Source organism: Papio anubis, chromosome 16 (assembly GCF_008728515.1).
Source record: "Papio anubis isolate 15944 chromosome 16, Panubis1.0, whole genome shotgun sequence".
Taxonomy (NCBI): Eukaryota; Metazoa; Chordata; class Mammalia; order Primates; family Cercopithecidae; genus Papio; species Papio anubis.
The window spans coordinates 293,881-315,820 of NC_044991.1; the positions used below are offsets into that span (position 1 = coordinate 293,881).

Genomic DNA, 21,940 nt, shown 5'->3' on the forward strand with positions numbered 1-21,940 from the left:
CGGCACCTGGCAGAGTGAGGGGGCAGTGCCCGTGGGGGATAGACCCTGTTCTTGGGAATTCTGGGGCCTCAGAGGGCCCCGGTCCTTCCCTTCTTGGTGTCACTGTGGCCCCTCACTGCTCTTCCCATTCAAACCTGAGTCCCACCTGGCCCAGGGCTTCGCCTGCTGAGCTGCTGTGTCCTTGCCTGTGGCGAGGCCTGGCCAGGGGTGTGGGAGCAGAAGGTGGGGAGGGGTGTAGGTGCTGCCAAGGCCAAGAGAACATCTGAGAGTGGCACCTGGTGACCTGGCCAGAGGGGCTGGTGGGGGACAGGGGACCCAGCTAGAGGCCCCTCTCAGGTGGGAGGTGAGCAGGTGGGGGTGAGGGGAGGGTTCTGGTGATCGCTGCAGAGGTGGGGCCTGGTGCTGGCAGGTGGGGGGGCCGAGACCCTCCCCTGGGGGGACGCTGAAGCCAAGGACGGCGTTGGACCCTGTCAGGCCCAGCATGATGCCACCACCTCCCCCACCAAACAGGTGGTGCTGGGACACTGTGGGGGGAGACGTGGTCAAGCTCTCTTGAGCCACTGAAACCAGCCAGGTCTTCCCTCAGGCCAGGCAGATGGAGCCTGACCAAAGTTCCTGGCACCTGGGAAACCCACAGGTCAGAGTAAGGGGAGAAGGGACCCTGCCCTCCCTATTCCATGTTTGTGGGGGGAGAGGACAAATGCCAGGCACAGGGCAGGGGGTGAGAACAAGGCAGAGTGTGTAGCTGGGGCGGAGACGGCCTCTGGGGAGCTGAGCAGGTCCTCGCCAACCGTGGTGGAAGGAGACCCTTGAGTCATTTTTCAGACGAGCCCCCCGGCGGGGGTTCCCACTCAGTGAGGCCAAGGTGGGGCCCAGGCTTCCGGGAGGGGGAGGGGGAGGGGGAGCTGGCACAAAAGCAAGGCCTGGGGTTGGTGTGTTTGAGCGTCAGGTGAAGTGGCCCCCCCATCCCCCAAACAGGAAAAAGCTCAGTATTTGCTCAGAGACAGAGACCTGCTGTTGTGACGTGGCCTGTTCCACCTCCACCCATTACACGGGGATGATCCTGGGGGATGGGGGGCCACAAAAGAGACGCAGGAGGAGACACTCCCACCCCTGGCCAGACTGGGGCTTTGGGGCCAGAAGGTTCACAACACGCGGTTTGTCCGAACGTCACGGCTTTTATTGGGAGTTGGGGGTTTTGGGTGCCCTGTCAGGTGATCAGAACATTAAAAATGGACTCAACGTAAAATAATCTTCTGGACCCTTCTAGGACAACATGGCCATGACCAGTAGTGCTAGAAACCAGTCTTCAAGCCCCCAGTGCCAAGCCATGGCCCCCCACTTGCATACCTGTGGTCTCCCCCTGCCAGGCACCCTGTGCTGGGCACAGGGACATCCCTGCCAGGCCCAGAGGGCCTTGTGATTTTAAGGCAGTCAAATCTCGCAGCCTGGTTCAGTGCCAGCTCCAAGGGCTACTGGGCAGCTGCAAGGGTCTGAGGCCCTTATGCATTCCTGTGAGTCGGGTGTCCCCAACCCAGGCCCTTGACTCTGCCCTGAGCTTGCAGCTGGATACAAAGTGCAAAAAAGCTTGGCTCCTTCTATATTCTTTAAAAAAGTCTCTAAAAACAGCCTCCAAGTCCACACCCTTCCTGGCCCATCAGGTCCTGGTGGCATCTCAGGGTCCTGCCCCCCACCCCCACCCCGGCTCCTGCAGGCAGACCTTATTGCTGTGCTCCGGGCCTGGGGGCGGCTGAGGTGCCCCTCTGTCCTCCAGCAGGGCACGAGTGACCTGAGAGGCCCACGCAGGCAGAAGAGACGCAAGCTGGGCCGTCCAACTGGTTTCAACTGCCAGCTTTACCAATGCAGCATTTATTTTAAAATTAAATTAAATTAAAAAAAAAAAGATTGCATCACCAGGTAGTTTTCTCGATTAAGGATGCAGCCTGACCAGGGCGGGCCGTGGCCGGGCGGCAGCAGCATCACACTGGGCCATTTAAGGCAGCTCCTTCCGGCGGGGCCTCTCTCTTCCTGCAGGAATGGGGTGAGGTTGGAGCCGTGCGGGCTGCGGGCCCTGTCCGCACCCCCTACCCCCACACTCAACCTGCTCACCCGTCCTTTGTCACTGTCCCCAGGGTGGCCACCATGGCTGGGGCTGTGGTGACTGCCATGATGGGTCCTAGGGGGACCGCCACGGCCACTGCAGAAGAGACTGGTGGGCTGGGTATGGCGGGGCCAGCCTTGCTCAGTGCTGTGGTGATGGCCACAGCAGCCTCGGGGGGCGGAGCCACGGCTGGGGCAGCGGTCACTTCCTTTGGCGCGGGGCAGGCAGGATCTAACAGCCGGCTGTTGGCACACTCGGCCCTGTGTGGCAGACACGGGTTCCGGTTACGGGCACCCCCACCCTCACTGCCACCCCACCTCATGCCAAAGGACCAGCTGGACAAAAAGGTCCAGGTGGCCTGGAGCACCATCTTTGGCCCCTCCCACTCCTGCCCTCTGTGGGGTGGCCCAGGTTGTGCCCAGCTAGGCAGCTCTGCGGCCCCGAGTTCCAAGTACTGGGACAAGTTGCCTGTCCACTGATGACCTCAAACCTCCTTCCAGGCAGCGCTCAGATCCTGCTCATCAAGCGCCTCATTCTCCAGGGGCCCCCGAGGCTCCTGTGCTGTGATCTCAACGTCAGCCTTACACTGGGCACAGTGTGGGGAAACCGCCCGAGGGATGGGAGGGGAGAGAGGATCCTGCTGGGCATCTAAGGGGCTTGCTCTGAAGGGGGTCAGGCACCCCAAGGCCCAGCCTGGCCACGAGCAGCAGATGGGCCCTCTGGCCTCCTGCAGGGCGAGGACACTGAGTGTCTGACCCAGTGAGGGGCGCTCAGGCCGGGCGGGGGTGCGAGGAGCTCACCTGCAGGCTGGGCCGCCAGGACAGTGCAGGCACAGCTCTAAGTGGCAAGTTTTATGCAGACAGCCCCGTGGAAAAAAGCAACTTACTTTGCACAATGATATTCCCCACTTTTCAGAGCAAAGCTTTTTATGGGTTGTTTAGGAAAAGTGGGTAAAGGTTTGTTTTGGTTGACAGAGTCTCTGACGCCCAGGCCGGAGTGCAATGCTACGATCTCGGCTCACTGGTTCAAGCGATTCTCCTGCCTCAGCCTTCCGAGTAGCTGGGACTCCAGGCGCCCGCCACCATGCCCAGCTAATTTTTGTATTTTCAGTAGAGACGGGTTTCACCATATTGGCCAGACTGGTCTGGAACTCCTGACCTCGTGATCCGCCTGCCCCAGCCTCCTAAAGTGCTGGGATTACAGGCATGAGCTACTGTGCCTGGATGGGTAAAGACTGTTAAAAATTTCAGTGACTAGGCTGAGCGTGGTCACTGCTCAGCGCAACAGCGCAAGACTCCATCTCAAAAACAAAAACACAAAAAATTATTTTCAGTGACTAAACTTTTAAGAAGGAATGAAGCCCACGCAGGAACTCTGTATGACTTTCAACCTGAGGGGCTCTGGCCTGGGCTTCCCAGTGACTTCGGCATCGGGACATCCACTGCTGTGGCGTTGGCCCCGTTTCCCGTGCTGTGCCCCCCACTTGCTGCAGATGCCCTGAGGACAGGGTGGCCAAACAAGGGGAGAAGCTGTGAGCACAGACGGGGCCTGCTGGTCAACAGGGCGGGGAGACCAGCCTGGCGCTGAGCTTGCAGCTTGGCTGGGGGAGATGCCCGGAGCCCCAGTACCACACAGACCTTCCAGGACTGCTGGGGGTCAGCGAGCAGGACCCTCTGAGGTGTCAGACCTGCTCCACGTGTGAGGAGGGGCAGCACAGGGGGGACGCATGCAGGCTGAGGCCCTTCACAACCACGGAGCCAGGAGGGACTGGGATGTACCACCAGGCGACAGGCACCTTGTCCCCTCCTAGAAGAATCTAGTCCAAGGACTTCCCCACTGTTGCCTGGACCTACTGGGAGCTCAGGCCCCAGGGCCTTTGCACAGCTGTACCCTTGCCGGGTGCACCCTCGTCCCCCGTCAAGCCCAGTCCTACCCTCCCCCTTAGGTTTACCTGGCCCTGGCATCTACCCCATCTGTCCTGCCCTCCTGCTAATCTCCCACCCCCTGACCCCAGAGGTCAGAGAGGTATCTGTTCACTGAAGAATGCCAGGGACCTTCTTCCTGTGGAGGGAGGGATGGGGTTCAGCTTGCTGGAGGGACCGGCCAGATGCCAGCCTCCTCACAGGGAGTGCCTCCCTCTCCACTCTCTCCCCAGGAATGGCTCTTGGGGGCTCAAGGGAGCCTGGGCCTCTGCCCACCTGCAAGCTGCCTCCAACTCTCAGGGTCTGGACCCCCCAGATGCAGTCCTGAGGCCCTCGCCCCCATTCTACTGTCCTGCTTCTGAGGCGTCTGGGAATCACAGGCCTCCCGTGGAAGGGGAGCAGCGGGCGAGGTCTGTGTGAGCTCCACAGATGCCCGCTCGCCTGCCGGACTTAAAGTCTGTGCCCCTCCCTGACCACCAGGGTACCCAGATCCCAGGCGGCTCAGCCAGGCCCAGAGCCCCAAGAGCTGGGCTGTTCTCTCCAACCGGGATCTGGGGTAGGGGCTGCTCCCCCAAGTCCCTGGAGGACTGTCTGGGACACCCAGGCCCTGTCTTCTTGTCTTAACCACTCAAACGGAGAACACAGATGTTCTGTCCAAGAAACGAGCCCCACCCTCCTCCCATCCGGCTCCACTTAATGTGCAGCATCACCCCGAGCATCACCCCCCGAGCCAGCCTCTGAGGGCCACAGGGCCATGGGGCAAGCAGTGTGGGGAAGACCTCTGGCCTGGCCTCGGCCTGCTCTGGGGGGAGCTGAGACCTGGGGACGGCCTGGAAGCCGCACCCTTTGCACTTGGGCAGGCCCGCCCCGCTCCCCACGCCCCACACACCTGCCGACAGCCTCTGTCCTGGCCCCTGTGGGCCGCGGGGGGGCCTCCCGGCCAGAACTCCTGCTCACGGCATCCACGGCACTCGCTGCCTTCTGGTAGTCCTCGCTGTCGGAGCCCCCAGAGGAGCTGCTGTCAGAGGCCAGCAGGGGGGCCTTCCTGGTGACACATACGTTCCAGGCACATGGAGAAGCTGGGCTGACTGCAAAGGAGGAGGCCTGTGCTGTCCAGTGAGGCAGGAGGGGCCACAGGGCACGGCCACCCTGGCCATAGGGCCCCCATACATGTGGCCTCTCACATGCAGCCTGTTGCCTGCACACGTGTGCCTGTGTGAGAGCCGCATGATGAGGCAGACAGGCTCACGCACCTGCCATGGGGTCTCCACACAAGCAACCCTGTTGCCTCCCCCATGATACAGGGCAACACGCATTGGTCTCACAGGAGGACACAGAGGCTCAGGGAGGGGCCCGCTCCGCCTCATATGGTCCTGCCACAGCTCCTTCAAGCACCTGGGACACCAGTGTTGGCAGCCAGCTGTCACTCTCCTGGAGCTCTCAGCCTTATCTGGGGGAGCTTCTGAGCCTGACTAGGGGGCTGGGGGCCAGGGGCTCTGATCAGGCCCCAGAACGGCTTCCTGCCAGCACCCCACCCACATACATCTCAATACTGGGGTCCCGGGGCTGCTGGCCGGAACCCGGGGTGCAGGCCTGGGCTGTGCCACCTACTCCGACCAGACTCAGGGCCAGCCCGATGGCCTTGCTGCCTCCCCCCTGGGGGCCTCCCCATCTGCACGTGGCTGCTCCAGTCCCACTGCTGTATCAAACCCCAACGTCACCAGAGGCCCAGCAGCATGCGGGGCCCTGGCCACCACCTCCCACTGCCCCCAAGGAGGGCGGCCAGCTGGCCTCAGGCCTTAAACTGGGCAAGGCTGGGCCTCTGCAGGAGCCTGGGTGCTGCCTGCACTACTCATACTCACAGGCTTTCTCAGGGCCTTGGCTCCGGCTGCCCTCAGCCCGGCTGCGTTCTGTGTCCACTGGAGAGCTGCACCTGGGCCCTGACTCGGAGCTGCAGGCAAGCACGAGGACAGGGTCAGTCCCGGGGGACGGGCGCCTCCTGACCCTGACGGGCACTTCCTGGCACGGCCCCCTCCTGCCAGCGCATTTGTTACCAGCAGAAGGGCTGGAAGTCGGTGAACTTGGCCCAGCCTTTCTCCTCTGGAGCTGAGGTGCCAGCTGCCCACACGCTGGAACCCACGTCCCTCACCACTCCTGGGGCTGTGGGTGTCGAGTTCGCTGGCTCATCAAACACTGCCGTCCACATGGCGCCTGCTGGGGGAGACGGGTCAGGTGTGGGCAGGCCTGCCTGGGGTGCTGCAGGCAAAGGGAAGGCAGCATCCCCACCCCAGGGGCCCCACAGAGGTTGACAGGAACATGGAGCTGATCCAGGAGGGAGGGCTGGGCAGTGCGCATCAGCCCCTCAGAGAGCAACGGGGCAGCTTGAGGGTCCTGACAAGCTGCCAACACCCATGGGGCATGTGACCCGAGGCTCAGGGAGGCGCCTGAGGGGCCCAAGGCCTCCAGCAGGGCTGAACTGACCGTGGAGGTGACACCACTGCCCTGCCCTAGCCAGGAACGCAACCGACAGAGACGGCAGCTCACCGAGCACCACTGGCCCCTCCCTGGCCTCGAGGATGGGGTGCCTCCCTCCTATCTGGGATGTTCGTGCTTCCCCAGGGTGTCACCCTTGCTCCGTCAGCCTCAGCTAAGAGCTCGGCACCTCCTAACAGAGATTCCTGTCCCCCCGCAAAGTCCTGAGTGCCGCACAGATTCCTGGCCCCCCGCCCAAAGTCCTGAGTGCCGCACAGATTCCGGTCCCCCCGCAAAGTCCTGAGTGCCGCACAGATTCCTGTCCCCCCCGCCCAAAGTCCTGAGTGCCTCACAGATTCCTGTCCCCCCCGCCCAAAGTCCTGAGTGCCTCAGTGCTGCCTCCAGGGCAGGGATAAGGAGAGGGGTCTTATCAGCCATGCGGCCTGTGGGGTGGACCAGCTCCTGCCACAGACGTAGGCTGTGAGGGTGGCGGCCGGCCTGAGCTGCTGTGCTGGGGAGGGCGTCAGGCCCGTGCCCAATTTTGTGGGGGCCGAGTGGACGATGAAGACTAGGTGGACACCACCCACCAGCCTTGGCAACGTGGCTGAGTGACCACAATCAAGAGGCAGGGCCAGGAGACCACCTTGTGCCGGGCACAGGGCAGCACAGACCCCTACTCAGGATGGCTGGGAAAGAGCTGGGGATGCAGGCTCCGGGCCACAGTGAGCCCCAAATGAAGCTTCCACAACACCCAGGCCAGGGTACCATGTCCTGTCCCCAACACCCACAGCCCCGGCCCCCAGCGCCACCTTCTGAGTCACCCTCCACAGTGGGGGCTTCCTTCTTCCCAGGGGCCAGGGGGGCACCTGCCCCAGGTGCATCTCCGTGTGCTTCTGAGCTCGCCTTCCCGTCCTGGCCTCCGCGCTCTGGGCCATTCTTTGAGCAGCTGTCTGAAGCATGGGGGGCTCCAAACCTGGGGGAGACTCAGAGTCAGATGCCTGGTGGCCCAGGATGGACGCCTAACGTTGAGGGTTAGTGACGGCCCCAGGCTCGGGGCTGAGAGTGAGCACAGATCATCTCGAGAGAGGAGCAGGAGTCGCTCTAGGCCTCAGCTGCGGGCTCCTCAGGGTCACCCGCTGCGTTGGGCCCCAGAACTTGCAGGACAGGTGAGCCTGCTCTGCGAGCCGGAGTTAACGAACAGCAGGGCGTCGGGGCGTCTGACGGGTGTGCTGGGGGCTGCACCTCCTCGGCAGAGGCTTTGGGGGATGGGCGGGCCCCGCACCTGGCTCTGGCCGTCACCCGGGTGGCACAGCGAGTGTCACTGTCCTCCCAGATGTCCTCGTCCTCATCGTCATCAAAGGGCTGGATGCGGTCGCTGCAGCAGGCCTCAAACAGAGCTGCGCTGGGCTGCCGAGTAAAACGCCAAGGTCAGTTTCCAGAGGGTCTGGGGGAGACAGGAGGTGCTCTCCCCAAAGGGCTCCCAGAGGGGCTTAGTTCAGGATGTGGGAGCCCCGGGCTGGAGGGCAGGATGGGGAGGGGCAAGGAAAGCGACTGTTCCGAGCTCCACAGAGGGGCCTCCCCCAGCCCCACCGCACAGGCCCACGGCAGACCACAGGCCCATGGCAGACCGAGCCATGGGCGCGGCCTGAGCTGCCTGGGAAAAGGGTGCCCGCACGCCACACAGCCCCGCACAGTGCCACACAGCCCCGCTGGCTCACACTGTCCTCGTCAGCGTCGATGTTGAAGTTAATCTCTGCAATCCTGTCAAACGGGGCACTGCAAGAGCAAGGAGGGTGGTCTCAGCGCTCCTGCCCCCTCACTGCTCATCTGGGGCCGCAGTTCTCCTCCCCCGGTGCTCACTAGGGACATCAGGCCGCACTCCTGGCAAGGCCTCAGGGAGCTGCCCCCATGGGACCCCAGCAGCGAGGACAGGCGTCCAAGCAGACTCACTTGATGTTGTCATCCTGGTCTGCAAACTCCTCATCATTAAAGCCAAACTGATCCACGAAGCTGGCAGCCATCTGCTGGATCTGGTAGTCAGAGAAGGCCTGGGAGGGAGGGAGGCAGGGACACCAGTCATGGAGCAGCCTCAGGCCTGGAGGCTGTTCTTTGGAACCACAGGCTCTCTAGTTGTTCAGGAGCTTCTCCTCCAGCAAAAGCCGGCAGTAAACTCTGACCGTTCAGGGCTCACGATTCTACCAAAACTCAGGCTGCGCGCCCGCTGCAGTCACATCTGAGATACGCCCCATATTCTGACTTTGGAGTCCATCTGCTGTGTTCTCAGCGCTCTCATCAAGGTGGAGTGACTTTGGGGTTCTCCCCTCAGACCCACCCCGCCCCATACGTGCTCAGAGACGAGCCCCCTCTCCCCTTTGCTAGTGAGATGCCATCAGACTCGTCTGGAGGACCAAGCGCAGCGCACACAGGTGCCGGCCACGCCCTCACCTGCTGAAGGGACAGCTCGTTAGGGAAAGCACCCTCAATGTCCTCGTCCTCACTCGAGGAGTGAAGGTGGTGAGTGCTCACCTAAAACACAGGCCAGATGGGGTGGGCGTGTGAGCCAGCCCAGCGCCCCAGATCCCACGCAGCCCAGCGCCCAGGACCCTGCCCAGCCCAGGGCTCCCAGACCCCGCCCAGCACGTCACTCGTCAGATCTCTGGGCCCTGGAGGCTGTGTTGTGTAAGGTGCCCAGGTGAGGCCAAGGCCCCGTGACAGCCCAACCTCCATGTGCAGGGGGCAGGTTGTGGGTCTCAGGCAAAAGGAGCCCTCTGCCAATAAGCTACAGCTCCTGGAGTGGGAGGGAAGGGAACTGAGGCCAACACCGGCTCTGCACAGAGGTCCTCAGAGACCCAGCCCTGGTGTGGCACAGGACAGGGTCTCTGTTACGGACACCAGCCCAGAGGACACACTGCACACTTGCGGGCTACGCAGGGGTGCCGCGTGCAACAGGAGCAGGCAGGTGTGCGGCCCTTGTGCCTCCCTTGGCCTCTGCCTCAGGGCAAAGGCAGGAGCGTCGGACGGCGTCCCAGCACCGTGCACATGCCGAGGGGGCAGCCTCGAGCCTCCTCACCAGGTCCACAGTGTTCCTGCGGTTCGTCTCCGTCAGTGTCTCCTCCACGAAGCTCTCCCAGCGGCCACGGCAATCCGCAGGGAGCCCTGCAAGGGAAGTGCTGCCTGGTGAGCCCTGGGAGACCCCGTGCAGATGGCGCAGGGCACCCAGGAGCTACAGCAGGTGCATCGTGGGTCCAGGAGGATGGGGCGCTGCTACTGCGGTCAGTCCGTCTGAGGGCCTGAAGCACGGGCTTTGCTGGATGGGAAAGAGGCAGCATAGCCGCGTGTCCGGAGGGACCTAGGGCCACACTGAGATTGAGGTGCAGCAACTGTGGGACAGGGTGGTGGGTACATCTGCTCCTACCGAGACCCCAATGGGCATCCGAGTTCCAAGTCTGTTGGTGCGGAAGCCCACGGTGAGGAACTCCCAGAAACGAGAAGCCGCGGAACAGAATCTAAGAAAGCAGCCGGCCTCCTCCTCCCGGCCCCACGCCGGCCTCCTCCTCCCCGCCCCACGCCGGCCTCCTCCTTCCGGCCCCACGCCGGCCTCCTCCTCCCCGCCCCACGCCGGCCTCCTCCTCCCGGCCTCACAGGCCCAAACTCAGCAGCAGCCCACAGGCCGGGGCACGTATCCTGGTCCTGTCTGTTTTTCCGGGGAGGTCTCACCATCTGGAGATCGTGTGGGATGACCCAAGGGCTTCCTGCTTGCCCCTCGCCTCCCTAAACTGCCTCTGCCCCGGGGAGCCATCCCTGGCCTCGACCTCTACCCATGTGCTTTGCCCTCCAGGATGTGGGGAAGCTCCTCCTGCCCTTTTATTATTTATGACGGCAGCCGGTGGGCCTGACCTCGCCAGGGCCTAATGGAGCCCAACCCAGAAGACCCCTCACTATGGTCCTGGGGTGCAGGGAGGACTATCCAGAGCTTCTTAACCTTACACAGGTATAGGGAGGAGGGGCCACAGCTGGGCCCGCCTCTCCCACACATGTGCTGTGCCTGTGCCCATCTAACCCACTGTGTTCTTAAGAAACAGGCTGCTTCCTGCTCCCCTGAGACTTGTGCTAGGAAGTCTCACACCTGAGTGAGAATGAGACTCTCCAATCACCTGAGTGCAGAGCACACGGCCAGGACAGCCCAGCCAGGCAGGGCTCCATCAGATGCAAGGAGCCTGGCGGTGCTAATGGCTTCTGAGCACCAGCTCCGGAGTCACCAACTGCCCCGGCAGGACTGTCTCTTGTGCCACATGCTGACGCCTGGCAGGGTCTCCACAGTCCGCCCAACAGAACTGACACATGAGACCCAGGCCCCCCTGAGGAGATATCTGATGTGTGAAGTGAGAGCATAGAGGCGGCCGCGGGGTCTCTCACTGTCAGTGCAGTCAGCACCTGCTGACGGGCAGAGGGCAGCCTCAGGCGGCAGCTCCTTTGGGGCTCCGGTGCCCATGACCAGCAGGATGACCGGGTTGGGGGCTCACCTCGGATGACCTCGCTGATGTGCGTCTGCACAGGGCCCCGCTCCAGGTTCTGTACCACCGCGTTGGCGATCCGCGTGAGGTGGCCCATGTTCCCACGTCTCATGCCACCCGCTGCCCTGAAAACAACAGGCACCATCAGGGCCGCCTCCTAGTCCTGACCTTGCCAGACCCACGACCCAGAGAACCAAGTGGCAGAGGCCTCCAGGTTCACTTCCAGAGCAAGTGCCTGGCCTCTGCCCAGCGCTCGCGCCCCTGGCCCTGCCTCCAGGACACTTCTGTTTGAGCAGCACCTGCCACATGCAGAGGCTCACCCCAACCTCACCACCAAAAGTGCCCCTGAGACAGACGAGGAGACAGACACTGCTCTCACCCCATTTTACAGACAGGGAAATGGAGGCAGAAAGGCCGTGGCATGGCCTAAGCCCCGCTGGTGGCAGCAGTGGCACAGGAGGTGAGCGCACCCTGTCAGCTACAAAGCTCAGGCTCAGCACCCTGCAGGGAGGGGCGGGCAGGACCTCCATGCTGTGCAGCCCAGCTCAGCCTCTGCTTCCCCACAGCTGCACTCAGACCCCTCCCAGCTTCCGTGAGTCCCTCCTCACATCGCCCAGAGCCAGAAAGCTCCCAGCAGGACAACCAATGGGTGGCGATGGCTCTGGGCCCAGGACAATAAGCAAGACATGTGTTCTGACAGAGGGAGCACCCATTAAGCAGCAGACACGGAAAGACCAAAATAATGTGTCCCCGTGTGTGAGTGCTGACGGAGGGCCTGAGTTCTTGGGGAAGATCAGGAATGGACAGGGGACCCGCAAGAGTTTGGCAAAGCCTAGGCAAACCAGGTTGGGAGGGGGCCAGAGCAGGTGCCTGGTGGGGACGGGACCGCTTCCTGTCAGCTCCCCGTGTCCCCTCCCCAAGTAGCATTTGCAGCTGTCCGCCCGGTAGGAGGGCCCCTTGCACGGCAGCCCCAGAGTGTGGGGCCGCATCGCACACCCGACACTCCGCCCGATCCTGCAGTCCTGCACGCAGTGCCGCCAGGGCTTGAGTGAGGTGCGTCTCTGCATCCCTGACTGGCCAGGCTGGGTCCCTCAATGTCCGAGTGGCTCTTACTGTGTGTGGTCGTTGGCTTCCCAGGCCTCCAGGATCCTCTGCACCAGGCAGCACTTCTGGAACAGCTGGTGGGTGGGGTGGGGGGCAGCGTGAGTCAGGGTCTGAAGGAGGCATGCACCCCTCCCCACCCATCCCTGGACTGGGCAGGGCTGGCTGGCGGCCACCACGTCTGTGTGGACTTTGCAGGCCCTTAACTGCTGCACACGCACAGCCTCAGCCTCCGTGGTCCTCAACAAACACCAGAGGAGGGTGCTATTCAGCAGCTCATACTGCTGAGCGCCCTGAAGATGAAGCCTGAGAAAAGGACCCTCTCCCTTCTCCTCTGACTCCTGGAATTGCCCCCTGACCCTTGCCTTCCCCTGGGCCTTCTCCCCGTCTCTAAATTGCCCCCGACTTTGGTCACTCTCCTACCCTCTTCCTCCGTGTCCAGAGGGAACAACTAGGGCTATTTGTCCTCAGCACTTTCTCTCACCTCCAGGCCCTGACACAGATCACTTCTTGTACCTGAGATGTTTTTCCTGGGCTCCACCTCACACGACGATATACCCGTGGCCCTGCTATCTGGGTGACGGTCCCTGGTTGGCCTGCAGATCCCTCAACACCCTCTCCCCACCATGCGGTTCCCATCACTGACACTTCTGGCCCCTAGGCATTTATTCCTCATCACTGACACTGCTGCCCCCTGGGCATTTATTCTCCAGGCCTCCAGCTGGAGGCCAGACTGGACTCATCTTATCCAGTGCTAACCCCTGCCATGCCTGCACACAGAAGGCACCAGTGCCCTGCTGAAGGCAGGTGGCAATGAGACCTGCAAGCCCCACTCAAGCCCAAAGCCCCACAGTCTCCAAGCCCCTGACAGACACCTGGGGACCCTTTTCCAAGCCCAAGCCCCACTGTCTCCCAGCCTCTGACCGACACCTGGGGACCCTTTTCCAAGCCCCACTCAAGCCCCACTGTCTCCCAGCCTCTGACCGACACCTGGGGACCCTTTTCCAAGCCCTGCCCCCGTGCCAGCTGCACAGCAAGGTCCGACACACATCAGCGCTGACGTGGACGCGGTCTGAGTGGGGCGCAGCTGGCGCTGATAAGCTGGATGCTGCTTGGACTCACGTGGGTCACCATTGTGTTGTCAGGGAGGCTGGCAGGAGGCTGGGGGGTCTCCAGGCTCCGGTTCCCGTTCTCATGCAGAGGCTCTGCCCTGCTCTCGGACCCGCTGGCTTCTGTCCTGTCCTCGCGGGCGGCGTGGGAGAGAATAGCGGCTATGCAGAGTTCCACTTGGAAGTGCAGAAAGTTATTCCAGGTGTACTTAAAGAACAAGTCCTGGGTAAAGAGGACAGAAGACAGTTCTTAGGTCGGTTTTCTCCTGCCGGCTACACCACAAAGGGGAGGGAAACCCTTCCTAAAGGTGGCGTCCTAACTCCTCACGAGTAGTCTCTGGGCAGCCAGGAAGGAGTTTTAGGCGTTTTCCTGAGGCTCATCTCTCTGTTAAGGAGCTTCTTCAAATTCAAATAGCCACAGGGCACTTCTGTCTCCTGCCTGTGGGTGTCCATCGGTCTCTGCTCCGATCTGAGTCATCATCTTCTTTCTACTTTCTGCGGGTTTATTCTTTTTTTTTTTTTTGAGATGGAGTCTTGCTCTGTTCCCAGGCTGGAGTGCAGTGGCGCGATCTCGGCTCACTGCAACCCCTGCCTCCTGGGTTCAAGTGATTCTCCTGCCTCAGCCTCCCGAGTAGCTGGGATTACAGGTGCCCACCACCATGTCCAGCTAATTTTTCTATTTTTAGTAGAGACAGGGTTTTGCCATGTTGGTCAGGCTGGTCTTGAACTTCCAACCTCAGGTGATTTGCCCGCCTCAGCCTCCCAAAGTGCTGGGATGACAGGCGTGAGCCACCATGCCTGGCTTCTTTTGTCCTTAAGTTGGAAGCTTAACTCATTAATTTGCAGCCTTTCTTCTTTTCCAGTCTGTCTTTAAAGGCTACATTTCCCCGTATACAATCAACTTTAACTACATTCTACACATTTTGCTGAGTAGTATTTTTATTCTTCTTCAGTTCTAAGTATGTGAAAAGTTCCTTTATGATTCTGCCTTTCTTGTGAGTTACCGGAAGTGTGTTAGACTCTCGAGCACATGAGGATTCCACCCAGGATGGGCAGGCGTGTGCACATCGTCCACCACACAAACATGAGACTCGGAGGGGCATATCCAGACACCCCTTAAGGGAGCCCAGACCTAAGCAGCACAGGCTGAAGCCCAGAGGAGGCTCTGGCCACCTAGGCACTCCCCTGGGGACAGAGGTGGCAGAGCGAGGACAGCTGCTGTCTCTCACCTCCCATGTAGCCCCTTCCAGACGAGGACAGAGAGGGGGACATAGGTCTGACCCACTCACCCCCCACTGTTGCCTCTTACATTCCAGGGGCCACGGCAGCCTGTGTCCCAGCTGTGTGGGGAGGGGAATGGGGGGAGGTATATATTCCACACCAGGATTCGAGCTTGAGCCCCTGGTTCCACACAGTGGGGTTGGAGCTAGAGAAAGGCGGGAGGCTCATTTGCTTCATGTTCTTCTCCACAGGAACACGCTCCTAAATCTCAGCTTCACCTTCTCTGCCCACGTGACCTTGAGCAACCCTGGAGAAGGCTTGACTGTGTTACCTCATCTATAACATGGGGTCAGACCTACCTCTCAAGAAAGAAAAGCCCAGACAAGACGACTTTGCTGGGAAGTTCTACCGAACATTTATTTTGCTGCCGCTTGTTTTTCATGTCCTGGCGATTAGTTCTACCACACGTTTAAAGAAGAACTAACACCAATCCTTCTCAAACTCTTCAAACACACTGAAGAGGACAGAACATTTTCTAATTCATTCTGTGAGGACAGCATTACCCCGATGCCAAAGCCAGACAAGGACACTACAAGAAAAGAAAACTACAAACCAATATTCCGTATGAACATGGATGCAAAATACCAGCAAACCAAACTTAGCATCTTATCAAAAGAATTACAGGCTGGGCGCAGTGGCTCAAGCCTGTAATCCCAGCACTTTGGGAGGCCGAGATGGGCGGATCACGAGGTCAGGAGATCGAGACCATCCTGGCCAATATGGTGAAACCCCGTCTCTACTAAAAAATACAAAAAACTAGCCAGGCGAGGTGGCGGCACCTGTAGTCCCAGCTACTCCGGAGGCTGAGGCAGGAGAATGGTGTAAACCCGGGAGGCGGAGCTTGCAGTGAGCTGAGATCCGGCCACTGCTCTCCAGCCTGGGCGACAATGAGACTCTGTCTCAAAAACAAAACAAAACAAAACAAAACAAACAAAAAAGAATTATATACCAGGATAAAGTGGGATTTGCTCCTCAAATGCAAAGATGGATCCACATATGAATATCAATTGATATACGACATTAACAGGGTAAAGGACAGAAGCCAAATGATATCTCAACTCATACAAACAAAATCTGATAAAATTCCACATACGGCTGGGTGCGGTGGCTCACGCCTGTAATCCCAGCACTTTGGGAAGCTGAGGAGGGTGGATCACCTGAGGTGAGGAGTTCAAGACCAGCCTGGCCAACGTGTTGACACCCGTCTTTACTGAAAATACAAAAATTAGCCGGGCGTGGTGGTGGGCACCTGTAATCTCAGCTACTCAGGAGGCTGAGGCAGGAGAATCGCTTGAGCCCAGGAGGCAGAGGCTGCAGTGAGCCGAGATCACGCCACCACACTCCAGCCTGGGCAACAGGAGTGAAACTGTTTCAAAAAAAAAAAAAAAAAAATCAACGTACTTTCTTGATCAAACACTCAAACTAGAAATAGAAGGAAACATCTTCAGTATGATAAAGGAATAGAAGGAACCATCTTCAGTATGATAAAGGAATAGAAGGAACCATCTTCAGTATGATAAAGGAATAGAAGGAAATATCTTTAGTATGATAAAGGAATAGAAGGAACTATCTTCAATATGATAAAGGCACCTATGAGAAGCTCACAGCTGACAACACATTCAATACTGAAGGACTGAAAACTTCTCCAAGATCAGGAGCAAGGCAAGGATGCCCCCTCTCACCGCTTCTATTCAATCTTCTCTTAGAAGTCTTAGCCAGAGCAATTAGGCAAGAAATAGAAAGAAAAGGCATCCAAATGGTAAAGGCAAAAGTAAAATTATCTTTGTTCCCAAATGACATGATTTTTTTTTTTAGCAAGGGTTTTGCTCTGTTGTCCTGGCTGAAGTGCACACAGTGGCGTGATCTTGGCTCTGCAGCCCTGACCTCCCAGACTCAAGCGATCCTCCCTCTTCAGTCTCCTGAATAGCTGGGACTACAGATCTGTGCCACCACACCTGCCTAATTTTTATTCCCATTTATTCTGTAGAGACAAGGTCTCACTATGTTGCCCAGGCTGGTCTTAAACTCCTGGGTTCAAGCAATCCTCCCATCTAGGCCTCCCAAAGTGCTGGGATTACAGACGTGAGTCACCACACCCGGCCTGATATGATCTTACACACAGAAAATTCTAAATATTCCACATAAATTGCTAAAGATAATAAACAAATTCAGCAAAGTTCTAGGATACAAAATTGACACACAAAAAAGCAGTTGCATTTCCATACACTAGCACTGAATAATCCAAAAAGGAAGGTAAGAAAACAATTTTATATATGATAGCATCCAAAAGAATTAAGTCAAGGAGATAAAAGATTCGTATACTGCAAACTACAAAACACTGCTACAAGAATTTAAAGACCTAGGCCGGGCACGGTAGCTCATGCCTGTAATCCCAGCACTTTGGGGGGCCGAGGCAGGTGGATCACAAGGTCAGGAGATCAAGACCATCCTGGCTAACACGGTGAAACCCCATCTCTACTAAAAATACAAAAAACTAGCCGGGCGTGGTGGGGGGGCGCCTGTAGTCCCAGCTACTCGGGAGGCTGAGGCAAGAGACTTGTTTGAACCCAGGAGGCGGAGGTTGCGATGAGTCGAGATTGCACCACAGCACTCCAGCCTGGGCAACAGAGTGAGATTCTGTCTCAAAAATATAAATAAATAAATAGGAAGACATCTGTGTTCATGGATTGAAGACTTAATATTGTTAAGAAGACAGTATTACCCAAAGTGATCTATGAATTCAATGCAATCCCTCCCAAAATCTCAACAGCATTTTTGCAAAAATCGAAAAACCCATCCCCAAATTCATACAGAATCTCAAGGGACGACTTTGAATAGCCAAAACAATCTTGAAAAGAACAAAGTTGGAAAACTCACACTTATGACTTACTACAAAGCTACAGTCACCAAAATAGTGGGGCACTGGCATAAGGACAGACATATAAAACAACAAAATAGAACAGAGAGTCCAGAAAGAAACCATTGCACACACGGCCAGCTGTTTTTTGTTTGTTTGTTTTTTTGAGACAGAGTCTCGCTCTGTTGCCCAGGCTGGAGTGCAGTGGCCAGATCTCAGCTCACTGCAAGCTCCACCTCCCGGGTTCACGCCATTCTCCCACCTCAGCCTCCCGAGTAGCTGGGACTACAGGCGCCCATCACCACGTCTGGCTACTTTTTTTGTATTTTTAGTAGAGATGAGGTTTCATGGTAAACTACCATGTTACAGGATGGTTTCAATCGCCTGACCTCATGATCCACCTGCCTCAGCCTCCCAAAGTACTGGGATTACAGGCGTGAGCCACCGCGCCCGGCCAGCCAGCTGGTTTTTTAACAATTAGGCCAAGACCATTCCTGGGAGAAAGGACGGTGTTTCTTTTTTTTTGAAACGGAATCTTACTCTGTCACCCAGGCTAGAGTGCAGTGGCGCAATCTCGGCTCACTGAAACCTCCGCCTCCCGGGTTCAAGCGATTCTCCTGCCTTAGCCTCCCAAGTAGTTGGGATTACAGGCGCCGCCACCACGCCTGGCTAATTTTTATATTTTTTGTAGAGACGAAGTTGTGCCATGTTGGCCAGGCTGGTCACGAACTCCTGACCTCAGGTGATCTGCCTGCCTTGGCCTCCCAAAGTGCTGAGATTACAGGCGTGAGCCACCGTGCCTGGCCTAGGACCGTCTTCAACAAGTGCTGGGAAAACTCGATAACCCCATGTAAAAGAATGAAACTGGACCCTTATCTTACACCAGATACAAAAGTTAATTCAAAATGGATCAAAGACCTAAACATCAGAGAGAAAACATAAAACTTTTCGAAGGAAGCACAGAAGAAAAGTTTCATGATACTGATTTGGAAATGACTTTTTTGGATATGACACCGAAAGCACAGGCAACAAAGAAAAAAAAGAAAACTGCATTTCAACAAAATTTAAAACTTGTGTGTCAAAGAAGTAAAGGCAGGGGGCTGGTGGCTCACGCCCATTAATTCCAGCACTCTGTAAGTCAGGAGTTCAAAAACAGCCTGATCAACACAGTGAGGCCCCATCTCCACAAAAAATATAATTAGCTGGATGTGGTGACGCACACCTGCAGTTCTAGCTACGCAGGAGGCTGAGGTGGGAGGATCACTTGAACCCAAGAGTTCAGGGTTACAGGGAGCTACGATCACTGTACCCACAAGACCCTATGTCTAAAAAATTTTTTTTATGTAAAAAGATAACCCAAAGAAAATATTTGCATATATCTGACAAAGGATTAATATCCAGGATATGTAAAGAACTTCTAAAACTAAAAAAAAAAAAAAAAAAAAAAAACAACTCAATTCAAAAACGGTCAAAGGAAGGTTGAATAGACATTTCTCCAACAAAGCTATTCACATGGCCAACGAGCAGGAGATGTTCAACATTACTCATCACACAGAGACACCGTTCCACACGCACATCAGATGACGAGCATCAGCCACACGGAGACACCGTTCCACACGCACCACAGAGACACCGTTTCACATGCACCACACGGAGACACTGTTCCACACACACCACACGGAGACACCATTCCACAAGCACCACAGGGAGACACCGTTCCACACGCACATCAGATGATAAGCATCAGCCACACGGAGACATCGTTCCACACGCACCACACGGAGACACCGTTCCACACACACCACACGGAGACACCGTTCCACACACACCACACGGAGACACCGTTCCACAAGCACCACATGGAGACACCGTTCCACATCCACATCAGAAGAAGGAAGACAAGTGTCGGCGGGATGAGGGTGAGGATGTGGAGAAAGGGGAGCCTTTGCTGACAGGAGGATAAAATGGTGCAGCCAGTGTGGAAAGGTCTGGCCTCAAAAATTAACCATGGAATTGTCACATGACCTGGCCTCGTAGGTATTTAGCCAAAAGAACTGAAAGGAAGGACTCAAACACGTATTTGCACACCCACATACACAGCAGCCTTATTCTCAACAGCCAAGGCTGGAAGCGACCCAGCTGTCCACTGGTGGATGCACGGACAGAACGTGGGCCCCCACACAGTAATTATTCAACCTTAAAAAGGAAGGAAATTTGGACGTACACTACAATACTGAATGAGCTTTGGGCACATAATGCTAAGTGAAATCAGTCAGTCACAAAAAGATAATACTTTACGATTCCACTCATAAACTGTACCTAGAATAGTCAAAGTCAGAGACAAAGAGAAAGGTGGTTTGACAGAAGCTGTGGAGTGTTTAACAGAGAGAGTGTTTCTGTTTGGAAAAATGAAAAACTCCTAGATATGGATAATGGTAATGGCTGTACAAGATGGTGAATGCACTGAGTTACACACCTTAAAATAGTTAAAACAGCCAAGTTCATGTTATGATATTTTACCACAGTAAATATAAAAGACAGGAAAAAAGTGCAAGAGAGAATTCTTTTAAAGAGGGAGAAAGGGCCGGGCACAGTGGCTCACGCCTGTAATCCCAGCACTTTGGGAGGCCAAGGCGGGTGGATCATGAGGTCAGGAGTTTGAGACCATCCTGGCCAACATGGTGAAACCCCATCTCTACCAAAAATGCAAAAAAAATTAGCTGGGCGTGGTGGCGCGTGCCTGTAATCCCAGCTAATCGGGAGGCTGAGGCAGGAAAATCGCTTGAACCCAGGAAACAGAGATTGCAGTGAGCCGAGGTCGCGCCACTGTACTCCAGCCTGGCGGTAGAGCAAGACTGTGTCAAAAAAAAAAAAAAAAAGAAGAGGGAAAAGGAAAGTAGGTCTTTTGAAATTGCTTCCCTGAAGCAGCCTGGGATCTCACAGCCAAAGCAGTGCCCCAGAACTTCTACATGCTGACAGAACTTCTGAGCCAGACAGCACTTCCAGCCCAGTTCTGAGGCCGGCTCCTCCTGGGACTAAGATTGCAGGGAGATTCCAGCAGAGCCCCAGAGCCAGGCAGAAGAGGGGAGGCTGTGTCTGCCAACAGGACCCACTAGGGCAGTGCCCCTCGCCCTCAGGGGAGCAGCCCTGTGCTCTCTGCAGAGGAGCCTGCTGCCCACAGCCAGGGCTGCTCACTGGCACTGCCCGCCAGCACCGCCTGCCCTTTCCTCTCCCCAGACACCTGGAGCATCATGCAGGCCGTCTGCAGGATGGAGAAGCACTGCCCGCTGGCTTTGACAAAAACTGCCAGGTTGACCTTCTATTGTGGAAGACGGAAGCTTCTCTTTTAGCACATTTTATACTTAATAACCACCGTGTAAGTTCTATGTTGTTCAGTCAGAACATGACAAAGGAGGTAGACATGTCAAACAGGGCTAGAAATCCGCCTTCTGCTTTCAGGGCAAATTCTACAGTAGACTTGTCACTTCCCGTGAGCCTGCAGCTGAGACACGCCTCACTGTTGCTCTGTGCCCCACCAGAGACCTGTGGTCCAGCCTTGGGACTTGGGACTGGAACCTCCCCTTGGCAGAGCTTTGTCCAAATGCTGGGGCCCCACTCTGCGGCTCCCGACGAGTCCACAGGCCGGGCCCGGCACGCTCACAGACACGCAGCGTGGCTGAGGGGCCCACTTACCAGCAGTAAGTCCATGGTGTTGAGCCGGCAGAGCTCCTGGTTGATGCTGGGTGTGTTTGTGTGCAGCAGTGCTGCCATGAGGCGGGCGCCATGCAGACGGGCATTCCCCAGGGGCTCCTCCAGCACACCAATGGTGGTCAGGATCGCTTTCTTCTGCAACCACAGAAGGCACCACCCAGTTAGGCCCTGTGAGCAATGAGGCCACTGCTGGAGTCTCTGGGCTCATGCCCACCACTCCATGCCGGGACCCCGCCTAGGGCGGTGAGGTGCATGGAGGGGGTCCACGCCGGGACCCCGCCTAGGGCAGTGAGGTGCATGGTAGGGGTCCACGCCGGGACCTCGCCTAGGGTGGTGAGGTGCATGGTGGAGGTCCACGCTGGGACCCAGCTTAGGGTGGTGAGGTACATGGTGGGGGTTCCTCAGGGAGGGCTGTCTGCCAGAAGAAATGAAGGGATCAGTGGGGTGAAGAGGCTGCTGCTCCCCTCAGGGCCTCAGAAGAGTGCTCCCAGGATGGCTCACGGGCACTCCAGTCTGAGCCTGTGGGGCCAGAGAGCCGTGCACCTCAGCGGGTGAGATGTCCAAGATGGGGCCAGCGGCACCAGTCTGAGGCCAGAGCCCTTGGCATGATGCCTCGCTGAGGATGCCCAGTGGGGCTGCCTCTGCGGACACAACCTCAGAACACCAAGTTAACAAGTGTCCCATGAACACACTTTGGGGAGACGGACGGAAATGCCTCCTCAGATGGGCCACAGGTCTTTCCTGATCCCCTACACTCAGTATAATGCATCTGCCTTCTCTTCACTGAAGGCTCCAGCTGACAAAACAGAATCCCAGCCCCCACAGGGCTTGCTAGGGGGGCAGGTGGATCTTACCAAGGTGGCGAGTGAGAG

The 21,940-nt window shown here is 57.3% G+C and overlaps 1 protein-coding gene across 23 annotated transcripts in view; it reads right to left on the bottom strand.

Moving 5' to 3' along the window:
* Positions 1-1,836: 1,836 nt before the first annotated feature.
* Positions 1,837-21,940, bottom strand: part of PPP6R2 (protein phosphatase 6 regulatory subunit 2) — a 96,792-nt gene continuing 76,688 nt past the window's right edge. For 13 of the 23 annotated variants that reach the window (XM_031656145.1, XM_031656144.1, XM_031656140.1 and 10 more), the window contains 15 exons: positions 21,051-21,236; positions 13,233-13,442; positions 12,123-12,187; positions 11,019-11,134; positions 9,566-9,651; positions 8,941-9,021; positions 8,446-8,543; positions 8,214-8,271; positions 7,778-7,902; positions 7,305-7,468; positions 6,078-6,237; positions 5,886-5,974; positions 4,913-5,111; positions 2,110-2,361; positions 1,837-2,028 (listed from right to left, as the gene is read on the bottom strand). In XM_031656145.1, coding sequence (XP_031512005.1) covers positions 1,980-2,028; positions 2,110-2,361; positions 4,913-5,111; positions 5,886-5,974; positions 6,078-6,237; positions 7,305-7,468; positions 7,778-7,902; positions 8,214-8,271; positions 8,446-8,543; positions 8,941-9,021; positions 9,566-9,651; positions 11,019-11,134; positions 12,123-12,187; positions 13,233-13,442; positions 21,051-21,236 — 1,938 coding nt within the window. In that variant the 3' untranslated portion in view covers positions 1,837-1,979. Of the gene's footprint in view, positions 2,029-2,109; positions 2,362-4,052; positions 4,163-4,912; positions 5,112-5,885; positions 5,975-6,077; positions 6,238-7,304; positions 7,469-7,777; positions 7,903-8,213; positions 8,272-8,445; positions 8,544-8,940; positions 9,022-9,565; positions 9,652-11,018; positions 11,135-12,122; positions 12,188-13,232; positions 13,443-21,050; positions 21,237-21,940 lie in introns of those variants that run through there. The other 10 variants (XM_031656147.1, XM_031656153.1, XM_031656155.1 and 7 more) reach the window with 8 other exon arrangements.